At 44.9% G+C, this 15,062-nt stretch overlaps 1 protein-coding gene across 1 annotated transcript in view; it reads left to right on the plus strand.

Moving 5' to 3' along the window:
- LOC139397296 (voltage-dependent L-type calcium channel subunit alpha-1D-like) overlaps window positions 1–11,998 on the plus strand; it is a gene marked incomplete at its 3' end in the record, with an annotated part of 45,598 nt that extends 33,600 nt beyond the window's left edge. Inside the window, exons 21-29 of the mRNA XM_071144091.1 lie at window positions 44–151; window positions 287–339; window positions 479–625; window positions 805–1,006; window positions 2,978–3,136; window positions 9,212–9,322; window positions 10,165–10,248; window positions 11,274–11,309; window positions 11,870–11,998. Coding sequence (XP_071000192.1) covers window positions 44–151; window positions 287–339; window positions 479–625; window positions 805–1,006; window positions 2,978–3,136; window positions 9,212–9,322; window positions 10,165–10,248; window positions 11,274–11,309; window positions 11,870–11,998 — 1,029 coding nt within the window. The remainder of the gene's footprint in view (window positions 1–43; window positions 152–286; window positions 340–478; window positions 626–804; window positions 1,007–2,977; window positions 3,137–9,211; window positions 9,323–10,164; window positions 10,249–11,273; window positions 11,310–11,869) is intronic.
- Between the last annotated feature and the right edge of the window lie 3,064 nt (window positions 11,999–15,062).

Consider the following 15,062-nt stretch of genomic DNA (forward strand, 5'->3'; position numbering starts at 1 on the left):
TTTTCTCTCTTGTCTCCTCTGTTTTTAACCCTTGACCCTGCAGCATGTGGTCCAGTGTGTATTTGTGGCCATCAGGACCATTGGCAACATCATGATCGTCACCACGCTGCTACAGTTCATGTTCGCCTGCATAGGAGTGCAGCTATTCAAGGTGCCTACCGCCACTACAGTGTTAACACTCATAAAGTATTGTCTAGTCTATGCATGATGCAGTAGTTATATGTGTGGTTATGTGTGTGTAATATGTGTGACAGATGGGCAGCTGTTAAACGTTCTGTTCTCTCAGGGCAAGTTCTATCGCTGCACAGACGAGGCCAAGTCCAGCCCGGAGGAATGCAAGTGAGTTTGATTGCTCTTTGTTCAAACATAAGGACTGGAGTTCTGAGACCCAGATATGTGTCTGTGTCTGTTTGGAAATACCGATGATTATGTAGATACATAGATTTAGATGTATAACTCCTCTCTCTCTCTCTTGTAGAGGCACATACATCCTGTATAAGGATGGAGATACAGCGTTGCCTGCAGTTAGGGAGAGGATCTGGTACAACAGTGACTTCACCTTTGACAACGTCCTCATGGCCATGATGGCTCTGTTCACCGTCTCTACATTTGAAGGCTGGCCTGCGTAAGAGCCTCTCACAGATGCACGCATGCGCACACACACACTCATGCACGTGCACACACACACACACACACAGCAAATGCACATGTGAATATGCACACTTCCACGTATGCACATCCAGACAGACATACATTTTGACGAACCATCTCACTAATTAGTTTGCGTTTGTTTCTGTGTCTCAGTCTGCTGTACAAGGCCATCGACTCCAACCGAGAGAATATGGGTCCCATCTACAACTACCGCGTGGAGATCTCCATCTTCTTCATCATCTACATCATCATCATCGCCTTCTTCATGATGAACATCTTTGTCGGTTTCGTCATCGTCACCTTCCAGGAGCAGGGAGAGAAAGAGTACAAGAACTGTGAGCTGGACAAGAACCAGGTAACAACCTAGTTAGTGTTAGTGTGTGTGTGTGTGAATGCTTGTATGTGTGTTGTGTGTATGTGAACATAAATATGTACAGTACTGTGCAAAAGTTTTAGGCAGGTGTGAAAAAATGCTTTAAGTAAGAATGCTTTCAAAAATAGACATGTTAATAGATTATATTTATAAATTAAATAAATGCAAAGTGAGTGAACTGAAGAAAACTTTACATCAAATCAATATTTGCCTTCAAAACAGCATCAATTCTTCCAGGTACACTTGTACAAAGTCAGGGATTTTGCAGACATATAGTCAGGTGTATGATTAAACAATTATACCAAACAGGTGCTCATGATCATCAATTCAATATCTAGGTTGAAACACAATCATTAACTCTGACGTGGGAACAAGGCCAAGCGACTCAACTATGCACGAAAACACAGGAACTGGGGTGCAGAAAAATGGCAGCAGGTGCTCTGGACTGAAATATTTGTCTGTAGCAGAAGGCAGTTTGTTCTCCGAAGGGCTGGAGAGCGGAACACAAATTAGTGTCTGCAGGCAACAGTGGAGCATTGTGGAGGTTCAACAGTGGAGCATTGTGGAGGTTCAACAGTGGAGCATTGTGGAGGTTCAACAGTGGAGCATTGTGGAGGTTCAACAGTGGAGCATTGGGGAGGTTCAACAGTGGAGCATTGTGGAGGTTCAACGGTGGAGCATTGTGGAGGTTCAACAGTGGAGCATTGTGGAGGTTCAACGGTGGAGCATTGTGGAAGTTCAACAGTGGAGCATTGTGGAGGTTCAACAGTGGAGCATTGTGGAGGTTCAACGGTGGAGCATTGTGGATGTCCAACAGTGGAGCATTGTGGAGGTTCAACAGTGGAGTATTGTGGAGGTTCCTTGCATGTTTGGGGCTACATTTCTGCAAATGGAGTTGGTGATTTGGACGGAATTAATGGTCTCCTCAATGCTGAGAAGTACAGACAGATACTTATCCATCATGCAGTACCATCAGGGAGGCATCTGATTGGCCCCAAAGGTATTCTGCAGCATGACAACGACCCCAAACATACAGCGAAAGTCATTAAGAACTATCATTTTTTTTACTCCCTTTTCTCCCCAATTTCGTGGCATCCAATTGTTAGTAGTTACTATCTTGTCTCATCGCTACAACTCCCATACGGGCTCGGGAGAGACGAAGGACGAAAGCCATGCGTCCTCCGATACACAACCCAACCAAGCCACACTGCTTCTTAACACAGCGCGCATCCAACCCGGAAGCCAGCCGCACCAATGTGTCAGAGGAAACACCGTGCACCTGGCGACCTGGTTAGTGTGCACTGCGCCCGCCCCGCCACAGGAGTCGCTAGAGCGCTATGAGACAAGGATATCCCTACCGGCCAAACGCTCCCTAACCCGGACGACGCTAGGCCATTGTGCGTCACCCCATGGACCTCCCGGTCGCGACAGAGCCTGGGCGCGAACCCAGAGTCTCTGGTGGCACAGCTACACAGGCCCCCATTAAGAACTATATTCAGTGTAAAGAAGAACAAGGAGTCCTGGAAATGATGGTTCGGCCCCCACAGAGCCCTGATCTCAACATCATTGAGTGTGTCTGGGATTACATGAAGAGAGAGAAGCCCGTGAGGCTGCCTAAATCCACAGAAGAACTGTGGTTAGTTCTCCAAGATGTTTGGACCAACCTACCTGCCAAGTTCCTTCAAAAACTGTGTGCAAGTGTACCTAGAAGAATTGATGCTGTTTTGAAGGCAAAGGGTGGCCACACCAAATATTGATTTGATGTAGATTTTTTTTCGTTTCACTCACTTTGCATTTAGTTAATTGATAAATAAACTATTAACATGTCTATTTTTGAAAGCATTCTTACTTAACAGCATTTTTTCACACCTGCATAAATCTTTTGCACAGCACTGTATGTGTGTGTATTTCTGTGTATTACTGCGTGTTTTATCTCCCCTCTCCTCTCTCTAGCGTCAGTGTGTGGAGTATGCTCTGAAGGCTCGTCCACTGAGAAGGTACATCCCTAAGAACCCCTACCAGTATAAGTTCTGGTATGTGGTCAACTCCACAGGCTTTGAGTACGTCATGTTCGTCCTCATCATCCTCAACACACTGTGTCTGGCCATCCAGGTGAGTCCCTTTCCTGCCATACATGTATAGTCCGATCTCTGTCTCTCTCTATGTCTCTATATCCTGGTCTATCTCTGTCTCTATGTCTCTATCTCTGTCTCTCTCTATGTCTCTGTCTCTATGTCTCTATCTCTGTCTCTCTCTGTGTCTCTATGTCTCTATCTCTGTCTCTCTCTATGTCTCTGTCTCTATGTCTCTATCTCTGTCTCTCTCTGTGTCTCTATATCCTGGTCTATCTCTCTCTATGTCTCTATCTCTGTCTCTCTCTATGTCTCTGTCTCTATGTCTCTATCTCTGTCTCTCTCTGTCTCTGTCTCTATGTCTCTATCTCTGTCTCTCCTGGTCTATGTCTCTGTCTCTATGTCTCTATCTCTGTCTCTCTCTATGTCTCTATATCCTGGTCTATCTCTGTCTCTATATCCTGGTCTATCTCTGTCTCTCTCTATGTCTATATATCTCTATCTCTGTCTCTCTCTATGTCTCTATCCTGTCTATCTCTGTCTCTCTCTATGTCTCTGTCTCTATCTCTGTCTCTATATCCTCTATCTCTGTCTCTTTCTGTGTCTCTATATCCTGGTCTATCTCTGTCTCTCTGTCTCTATATCCGGGTCTATCTCTGTCTCTCTCTATGTCTCTATATCCTGGTCTATCTCTGTCTCTATGTCTCTATATCCTGGTCTATCTCTGTCTCTCTCTATGTCTCTATATCCTAGTCTATATCTGTCTCTCTCTGTGTCTCTATATCCTGGTCTATCTCTGTCTCTCTCTATGTCTCTATATCCTGGTCTATCTCTGTCTCTCTCTATGTCTCTATATCCGGGTCTATCTCTGTCTCTTTCTGTGTCTCTATATCCTGGTCTATCTCTGTCTCTCTATATGTCTCTATATCCTGGTCTATCTCTGTCTCTCTCTATGTCTCTATATCCTGGTCTATCTCTGTCTCTTTCTGTGTCTCTATATCCTGGTCTATCTCTGTCTCTCTCTCTGTCTCTATATCCTGGTCTATCTCTGTCTCTATATCCTGGTCTATGTCTCTATATCCTGGTCTATCTCTGTCTCTCTCTATGTCTCTATATCCTGGTCTATCTCTGTCTCTTTCTGTGTCTCTATATCCTGGTCTATCTCTGTCTCTCTATATGTCTCTATATCCTGGTCTATCTCTGTCTCTCTCTATGTCTCTATATCCTGGTCTATCTCTGTCTCTTTCTGTGTCTCTATATCCTGGTCTATCTCTGTCTCTCTCTCTGTCTCTATATCCTGGTCTATCTCTGTCTCTCTCTCTGTCTCTATATCCTGGTCTATCGCTGTCTCTCTATATGTCTCTATATCCGGGTCTATCTCTGTCTCTCTCTATGTCTCTATATCCTGGTCTATCTCTGTCTCTGTCTCTATATCATGGTCTATCTCTGTCTCTCTCTATGTCTCTATATCCGGGTCTATCTCTGTCTCTATGTCTCTGTATCCTGGTCCATCTCTGTCTCTCTCTGTGTCTCTATATCCGGGTCTGTCTATCTCTGTCTCTATATCCGGGTCTATCTCTGTCTCTATGTCTCTATATCTGGGTCTATCTCTGTCTCTCTCTGTGTCTCTATATCTGTGTCTATCTCTGTCTCTATGTCTCTATATCTGGGTCTATCTCTGTCTCTATATCCTGGTCTATCTCTGTCTCTCTCTCTGTGTCTCTATATCTGGGTCTATCTCTGTCTCTATGTCTCTATCTCTGTCTCTATATCCGGGTCTATCTCTGTCTCTCTCTATGTCTCTGTATCCAGGTCTATCTCTGTCTCTATATCCTGGTCTATCTCTGTCTCTTTCTGTGTCTCTATATCCTGGTCTATCTCTGTCTCTCTATATGTCTCTATATCCGGGTCTATCTCTGTCTCTCTCTATGTCTCTATATCCTGGTCTATCTCTGTCTCTATGTCTCTATATCCTGGTCTATCTCTGTCTCTCTCTATGTCTCTATATCCGGGTCTATCTCTGTCTCTATGTCTCTGTATCCTGGTCTATCTCTGTCTCTCTCTGTGTCTCTATATCCGGGTCTGTCTATCTCTGTCTCTATATCCGGGTCTATCTCTGTCTCTATGTCTCTATATCTGGGTCTATCTCTGTCTTTATATCCTGGTCTATCTCTGTCTCTCTCTGTGTCTCTATATCTGGGTCTATCTCTGTCTCTATGTCTCTATCTCTGTCTCTATATCCGGGTCTATCTCTGTCTCTCTCTATGTCTCTGTATCCAGGTCTATCTCTGTCTCTATATCCTGGTCTCTCAATTCAATTCAATTCAATTCAATTCAAGGGCTTTATTGGCATGGGAAACATGTGTTAACATTGCCAAAGCAAGTGAGGTAGACAACATACAAAGTGAAAATATAAAGTGAAAAACAACAAAAATTAACAGTAAACATTACACATACAGAGGTTTCAAAACAGTAAAGACATTACAAATGCCATATTATATATATATACAGTGTTTTAACAATGTACAAATGGTTAAAGGACACAAGATAAAATAAATAAGCATAAATATGGGTTGTATTTACAATGGTGTGTGTTCTTCACTGGTTGCCCTTTTCTCGTGGCAACAGGTCACAAATCTTGCTGCTGTGATGGCACACTGTGGAATTTCACCCAGTAGATATGGGAGTTTTTCAAATTTGGATTTGTTTTCGAATTCTTTGTGGATCTGTGTAATCTGAGGGAAATATGTCTCTCTAATATGGTCATACATTGGGCAGGAGGTTAGGAAGTGCAGCTCAGTTTCCACCTCATTTTGTGGGCAGTGAGCACATAGCCTGTCTTCTTTTGAGAGCCATGTCTGCCTACGGCGGCCTTTCTCAATAGCAAGGCTATGCTCACTGAGTCTGTACATAGTCAAAGCTTTCCTTAATTTTGGGTCAGTCACAGTGGTCAGGTATTCTGCCGCTGTGTACTCTCTGTTTAGGGCCAAATAGCATTCTAGTTTGCTCTGTTTTTTTGTTAATTCTTTCCAATGTGTCAAGTAATTATCTTTTTGTTTTCTCATGATTTGGTTGGGTCTAATTGTGCTGTTGTCCTGGGGCTCTGTAGGGTGTGTTTGTGTTTGTGAACAGAGCCCCAGGACCAGCTTGCTTAGGGGACTCTTCTCCAGGTTCATCTCTCTGTAGGTGATGGCTTTGTTATGGAAGGTTTGTGAATCACTTCCTTTTAGGTGGTTGTAGAATTTAACGGCTCTTTTCTGGATTTTGATAATTAGTGGGTATCGGCCTAATTCTGCTCTGCATGCATTATTTGGTGTTCTACGTTGTACACGGAGGATATTTTTGCAGAATTCTGCGTGCAGAGTCTCAATTTGGTGTTTGTCCCATTTTGTGAAGTCTTGGTTGGTGAGCGGACCCCAGACCTCACAACCATAAAGGGCAATGGGCTCTATGACTGATTCAAGTATTTTTAGCCAAATCCTAATTGGTATGTTGAAATTTATGTTTCTTTTGATGGCATAGAATGCCCTTCTTGCCTTGTCTCTCAGATCGTTCACAGCTTTGTGGAAGTTACCTGTGGCGCTGATGTTTAGGCCAAGGTATGTATAGTTTTTTGTGTGCTCTAGGGCAACAGTGTCTAGATTGAATTTGTATTTGTGGTCCTGGTGACTGGACCTTTTTTGGAACACCATTATTTTGGTCTTACTGAGATTTACTGTCAGGGCCCAGGTCTGACAGAATCTGTGCATAAGATCTAGGTGCTGCTGTAGGCCCTTCCTTGGTTGGTTCTGTGTCTCTATATCCCGGTCTATCTCTGTCTCTCTATATGTCTCTATATCCGGGTCTCTCTCTGTCTCTCTCTATGTCTCTATATCCTGGTCTATCTCTGTCTCTCTCTATGTCTCTATATCCTGGTCTATCTCTGTCTCTCTCTATGTCTCTATATCCTGGTCTATCTCTGTCTCTTTCTGTGTCTCTATATCCTGGTCTATCTCTGTCTCTCTATATGTCTCTATATCCGGGTCTATCTCTGTCTCTCTCTATGTCTCTATATCCTGGTCTATCTCTGTCTCTATGTCTCTATATCATGGTCTATCTCTGTCTCTCTCTATGTCTCTATATCCGGGTCTATCTCTGTCTCTATGTCTCTGTATCCTGGTCCATCTCTGTCTCTCTCTGTGTCTCTATATCCAGGTCTGTCTATCTCTGTCTCTATATCCGGGTCTATCTCTGTCTCTATGTCTCTATATCTGGGTCTATCTCTGTCTCTATATCCGGGTCTATCTCTGTCTCCATGTCTCTATATCTGGGTCTATCTCTGTCTCTCTCTGTGTCTCTATATCTGGGTCTATCTCTGTCTCTATGTCTCTATATCTGGGTCTATCTCTGTCTCTATATCCTGGTCTATCTCTGTCTCTCTCTGTGTCTCTATATCTGGGTCTATCTCTGTCTCTATCTCTGTCTCTATATCCGGGTCTATCTCTGTCTCTCTCTATGTCTCTGTATCCAGGTCTATCTCTGTCTCTATATCCTGGTCTATCTCTGTCTCTTTCTGTGTCTCTATATCCTGGTCTATCTCTGTCTCTCTATATGTCTCTATATCCGGGTCTATCTCTGTCTCTCTCTATGTCTCTATATCCTGGTCTATCTCTGTCTCTATGTCTCTATATCCTGGTCTATCTCTGTCTCTCTCTATGTCTCTATATCCGGGTCTATCTCTGTCTCTATGTCTCTGTATCCTGGTCTATCTCTGTCTCTCTCTGTGTCTCTATATCCGGGTCTGTCTATCTCTGTCTCTATATCCGGGTCTATCTCTGTCTCTATGTCTCTATATCTGGGTCTATCTCTGTCTTTATATCCTGGTCTATCTCTGTCTCTCTCTGTGTCTCTATTTCTGGGTCTATCTCTGTCTCTATGTCTCTATCTCTGTCTCTATATCCGGGTCTATATCTGTCTCTCTCTATGTCTCTGTATCCAGGTCTATCTCTGTCTCTATATCCTGGTCTATCTCTGTCTCTCTCTGTGTCTCTATGTCCTGGTCTATCTCTGTCTCTCTCTGTGTCTCTATATCCGGGTCTATCTCTGTCTCTATGTCTCTATATCCTGGTCTATCTCTGTCTCTCTCTATGTCTCTATATCCGGGTCTATCTCTGTGTCTCTATATCTGTCTATCTCTGTGTCTCTATATCCGGGTCTATCTCTGTCTCTATGTCTCTATATCCTGGTCTATCTCTGTCTCTCTCTATGTCTCTATATCCGGGTCTATCTCTGTCTCTATGTCTCTATATGGGTCTATCTCTGTCTCTCTCTATGTCTCTATATCTGGGTCTATCTCTGTCTCTCTCTATGTCTCTATATCCTGGTCTATCTCTGTCTCTGTGTCTCTATATCCTGGTCTATGTCTGTCTCTCTCTATGTCTCTATATCCGGGTCTATATCTGTCTCTCTCTGTGTCTCTATATCCTGGTCTATCTCTGTCTCTCTCTATGTCTCTATATCCGGGTCTATCTCTGTCTCTCTCTGTGTCTCTATATCCTGGTCTATCTCTGTCTCTCTCTGTCTCTATATCTGGGTCTATCTCTGTCTCTCTCTATGTCTCTATATCCGGGTCTATCTCTGTCTTTCTTTGTGTCTTTATATCTGGGTCTATGTCTGTCTCTATATCTCTATGTCTTTATATCCGGGTCTATCTCTGTCTCTCTCTGTGTCTCTATATCCGGGTCTATCTCTGTCTCTCTCTGTGTCTCTATATCCTGGTCTATCTCTGTCTTTCTTTGTGTCTTTATATCTGGGTCTATCTCTGTCTCTCTCTGTGTCTCTATATCTGAGTCTATCTCTGTCTTTCTTTGTGTCTCTATATCTGAGTCTATCTCTGTCTCTCTCTTTGTGTCTCTATATCTGAGTCTATCTCTGTCTCTCTTTGTGTCTCTATATCTGAGTCTATCTCTCTGTCCCACTATGCCTTTCTGTCTCTCTGTTCTGCATTTCATAAACTGTAAATTAATTTCTCTGCTCATCCTTCTTTCTGTTCTTCTTATGCCCCTTATCTTCCCCCTTTCTCTTTCTCCGACCCTCTCTCTCCCTCTTCTCTCTCCCACTCTCTCCATTTCCTCAGCACTACGGCCAGTCTCACCTGTTCAACTATGCCATGGACATCCTCAACATGGTCTTCACTGGCGTCTTCACTGTGGAGATGATCTTTAAACTCATCGCCTTCAAACCCAGGGTGAGTCAGTCTGTTTGCCTGCCTCTCAACTCACACCATAGACCAGTTATCTCACCCCCTCACTCCACTCCCTCTACCAAGTATCTTCCCCTGCAATATTACCTTAACACTCCCTCCTCACCCTTTCCCTCCCTACTTCTTACTCTCCACTCCCCCCCCCCCCCACCCACACACCCATGCTGGGCTCCGTACCCGGGCCTGTAGGGTTATTTTGGGGATGCCTGGAACGTCTTCGATGCCCTGGTGGTGATCGGCAGCGTAGTAGACATCATTCTCACTCAGGTAGAGTATTATAGTAGACCTGCCCTCATCCCTGCCTCCTCTCTTCCTCCCTTCCTTCCTTATTTACTTCCCTCACCTTTTTCTACTCACTCAAACCCATCTCTGGTCCTAAAGCCAGTCTGTTGGCTCCTTGTCCTACTGTGGGACCTCTGTCAGGGCTGGCCACCATAGGTATGATGTATTACCTGTGCAGGACTGGTATTGGGTCTAGGTCTATGGTGGCGAGTTACTCAGCACTGTGTAGGCACTGTATCAGTGAGAGACGTATAGCACCTTATATAGTAGAGGGTTGTAGAGGGTTCATAACAGATCATAGTCAGAACTTCACTGTTTCATATGTAAAGTTGGGCTACTTAGAGGCATGTATACATTTTGTATTCTCCCAGACACAGTGCCACTCAGAATCTTTTTTTTCTATTTCCTGCTGTATATTTTCATGGTTTTTTGTCTGTATTTTCACCTCTCTCTATCCTTCTCTTTCTCTTTTTCTGCCTCTGTTCTCTCTCTGTTCTCTCTCTGTTCTCTCCCGTCTCTTTGTGTCCTTGGGGTGGCGCTTACAGCACTATTTCGCCGATGCATGGAACACATTTGATGCCTTAATTGTTGTTGGTAGCGTCGTTGACATTGCAATCACAGAGATCAATGTAAGTAGCCATCTTCATGCTCCTTGTTCATGTAGCACAATCAGAGGGAATGCATTACAAAAACATCAGGGTTACATTCAAGATCCCAACATGTTTTCATGTCCCAAACATGTTCATTAACTATGCTAGCTAGAGCAATAGCTTTCCGAGGAGCTATCTAGCTGTTACGTAGCGTCCACCGTGTTGGAGTAATGTTGTGATCTTGAATGCAACCCGGTGAGCCTCGGAGATCAAATGGCATGTGACATCTATATAAATATGATGACAACTGAGTCAGATCTTTACCAGATTTGTACGATTTTCTAACGATAGAACCGTTTCAAAACACTCCCAGGGTTATTGCAAGGCCTTCCTCCAATATGTTGTCTAGATTAGGGATCCCATGCCTGGTGCTGTTCTGTGACTTTGTGCCATCATGACGTTTGTGTGCCTCTGTTTTTTCCCTTTTTTTGGAATGACAAATGTAAGCACACATATGGACGTACACACATACACATGCAGAGATTGTCTCACTACGTGGTTTATTTCAAATTGTACTACATGAAACAATATACGTAGTTATTTGATATGAATGAAACCAAGTTTGTCTTTCTGGGATCTCCTTATTTTCTGGTGCTCATCAAAGTTGTACTGCATTATGTTGTTTCCTTTTCTTTCTTCACATGTGTAGAATTGTATGTCGCGTTTGATGTACTGAATGTACTACTGTGTGTGGTAATCAGTACTGAGCTACTGCGGTCGTGCTTTGCATAAAAGGCAGATGATGGCGTGTCTTCAGTGTCAATATGGTTGCTTATGTAACATGTCTGTTATGGTTGTTCTCTGACTCCTTTTGTTGAAGACGTTTCTAGAATCCTGTGGATGGTTGATTGAATCACCAATAAAGAAATGTCATGACGTTCTGAACTAGTTGTTAGATAAGTAATTATGTCAATAACTATGTCAATGACTAATTGCTGACTTCAATGATATGAGGGACGAAGAAGTGAAGTTGTTAGTGGTTAACCCAGACCTTTGGTTTCAAGGCCATCCCAGTGGTGAAGGTGATTGTGGACCCAGGGGTAAGAAGCCCCTTCCAGTACCCCACTCTTCCTCATCGTCATCTCCGCACAGAGCTGTTTATGTTGTCAGTCGTCACGTTTGTTCGCATGAAATATCCTGTTCTGAAACCATATACTGTGTTGAGGTTTTGTCTTGCCTGGGCTGGTTCCAAGGACAAGATCAGTTCTGGTTCGGGATCTTGCTCGTGTTGAGCATCATCTCATTATCAGTCTTTTTTGTGTTGTTTTGTTCATGTTTGACCTGGATCATACTGTAGATGTTGTGGGTTTGTCCAGGTTTGCTTGTGTCTGGACACTCTGGAGATGGGAGAGTGCCTCTGTATGACTCCTAGGAGTGTAGCTACTGTATGTGTGTGGGACGTGTCTGCATCGCATTCACACAAGTTAAGGACTGTTGCATGTTCCTCTACCTGAATGTGTACACACATGCACAGAGGTGGTTGAACACATGTGCACGTACGTACACATGCACACACTGCGTGTTGATCTCTGGCCTGCTCCTAGCTGTGTGTTAAAGTAGCACTGTGGGTGTTCCACCTCTCTCTCTCTCCCTCTCTCAGAACACCGAGGACAGCGCTCGCATCTCCATCACATTCTTCCGTCTGTTTCGAGTCATGCGATTGGTCAAGCTGCTCAGCAGAGGGGAGGGCATCCGAACGCTCCTGTGGACCTTCATTAAGTCCTTCCAGGTGAGAGAAGAAATGCTCATGTATAGGGTTGCCAAGCTACCGGTAATTTACCAAAGTTACCAAAATCTTCGGTAATTTTGGTTATTAACAGGTCATTTATGATAACTTTGGTAATTTATACTTGAATAACTTTTAATATATATATATATATATATATATTCATACAGTATTATTTTTTAGATCTGTGTCATTTTGTCCTTGCGTTTCTAGTAGATAGACCATATGGTTCAAGACAGAATTGCCTAATTAATGAAAAAAGCATCTAATCAACCTTATTATTTTCAATAAACTCTGCCAACTATGAACTTTTTTCACAACTGCCACCAGTGTGACGCCAAAACATTTACAGCCAAGACATAGACATAATAAAATACATTTAAGTGTGTAAAATATATATATATAAAGGTAATTTCATGCTGAAACCCTCATATTAAACATCAATGGAATTCACTAAGTTGATGGTTTATATTTAGGATAGTGTTTTGATTAATGAGCTGAAATAAAAGATCCCAGAAATGTTCCAAACCCACAAAAAGCTTATTTCTCTCAAATGTTGTGCACAAAATTAATTTGTTTACATCCCTGTTAGTGAGCATTTCTCCTTTGCCAATATAATCAATCCTTACCTCTGCTTGCTGTGTTTCTCTGCACCTGGGGTCAAGTTCGTACTAGCATTATTGGCACAAAATCAAGAAGCTGATTAAACAGCATGATCATTACACATGTGCACCTTGTACTGGGGACAATAAAAGGCCACTCTAAAATGTGCCGTTGTGTCACATAACACAATACCACAGATGTCTCAAGTTTGTTTTGAGAGAGTGTGGAATTGGCATGCTGACTGCAGAAATGTCCACCAGAGCTTTTGCCAGAGAATTGAATGTTAATTTCTCTACCATAAGTCACCTCAAACGTCGTTTTAGAGAATTTGCCAACACGTCCAACCGGCCTCACAACTACAGAACATGTGTAACCACGCCAACCCAGGACCTCCACATCCGGCTTCTGCACTTGTGTGATTGTCTGACACCAGCCACCCAGACAGCTGATGAAACTGTGGGATCGTCTGACACCAGCCACCCGGACAGCTGATTAAACTGTGGGATCGTCTGACACCAGCCACCCGGACAGCTGATGAAACTGTGGGATCGTCTGACACCAGCCACCCAGACAGCTGATGAAACTGTGGGATCGTCTGACACCAGCCACCCAGACAGCTGATGAAACTGTGAGATCGTCTGACACCAGCCACCCAGACAGCTGATGAAACTGTGGGATCGTCTGACACCAGCCACCCAGACAGCTGATGAAACTGTGGGATCGTCTGACACCAGCCACCCGGACAGCTGATGAAACTGTGGGATCGTCTGACACCAGCCACCCGGACAGCTGATGAAACTGTGGGATCGTCTGACACCAGCCACCCGGACAGCTGATGAAACTGTGGGATCGTCTGACACCAGCCACCCAGACAGCTGATGAAACTGTGGGATTGTCTGACACCAGCCACCCAGACAGCTGATGAAACTGTGGGATCGTCTGACACCAGCCACCCAGACAGCTGATGAAACTGTGGGATCGTCTGACACCAGCCACCCGGACAGCTAATGAAACTGTGGGATCGTCTGACACCAGCCACCCGGACAGCTGATGAAACTGTGGGATCGTCTGACACCAGCCACACAGACAGCTGATGAAACTGTGGGATTGTCTGACACCAGCCACCCAGACAGCTGATGAAACTGTGAGATCGTCTGACACCAGCCACCCAGACAGCTGATGAAACTGTGGGATCGTCTGACACCAGCCACCCAGACAGCTGATGAAACTGTGGGATCGTCTGACACCAGCCACCCGGACAGCTGATGAAACTGTGGGATCGTCTGACACCAGCCACCCAGACAGCTGATGAAACTGTGGGATCGTCTGACACCAGCCACCCGGACAGCTGATGAAACTGTGGGATCGTCTGACACCAGCCACCCGGACAGCTGATGAAACTGTGGGATCGTCTGACACCAGCCACCCGGACAGCTGATGAAACTGTGGGATCGTCTGACACCAGCCACCCAGACAGCTGATGAAACTGTGGGATTGTCTGACACCAGCCACCCAGACAGCTGATGAAACTGTGGGATCGTCTGGCACCAGCCACCCAGACAGCTGATGAAACTGTGGGATCGTCTGACACCAGCCACCCGGACAGCTAATGAAACTGTGGGATAGTCTGACACCAGCCACCCGGACAGCTGATGAAACTGTGGGATCGTCTGACACCAGCCACACAGACAGCTGATGAAACTGTGGGATTGTCTGACACCAGCCACCCAGACAGCTGATGAAACTGTGAGATCGTCTGACACCAGCCACCCAGACAGCTGATGAAACTGTGGGATCGTCTGACACCAGCCACCCAGACAGCTGATGAAACTGTGGGATCGTCTGACACCAGCCACCCAGACAGCTGATGAAACTGTGGGATCGTCTGACACCAGCCACCCAGACAGCTGATGAAACTGTAGGTTTGTCTGACACCAGCCACACGGACAGCTGATGAAACTGTGGGATTGTCTGACACCAGCCACCCGGACAGCTGATGAAACTGTGGGATCGTCTGACACCAGCCACCCAGACAGCTGATGAATCTGTGGGATCGTCTGACACCAGCCACCCAGACAGCTGATGAAACTGTGAGATCGTCTGACACCAGCCACCCAGACAGCTGATGAAACTGTGGGATCGTCTGACACCAGCCACCCAGACAGCTGATGAAACTGTGGGATTGTCTGACACCAGCCACCCGGACAGCTGATGAAACTGTGGGATCGTCTGACACCAGCCACCCGGACAGCTGATGAAACTGTGGGATCGTCTGACACCAGCCACCTGGACAGCTGATGAAACTGTGGGATCGTCTGACACCAGCCACCCAGACAGCTGATGAAACTGTGGGATTGTCTGACACCAGCCACCCAGACAGCTGATGAAACTGTGAGATCGTCTGACACCAGCCACCCAGACAGCTGATGAAACTGTGGGATCGTCTGACACCAGCCACCCAGAC

Source organism: Oncorhynchus clarkii, unplaced genomic scaffold, assembly GCF_045791955.1.
Source record: "Oncorhynchus clarkii lewisi isolate Uvic-CL-2024 unplaced genomic scaffold, UVic_Ocla_1.0 unplaced_contig_9873_pilon_pilon, whole genome shotgun sequence".
Lineage (NCBI taxonomy): Eukaryota > Metazoa > Chordata > Actinopteri > Salmoniformes > Salmonidae > Oncorhynchus > Oncorhynchus clarkii.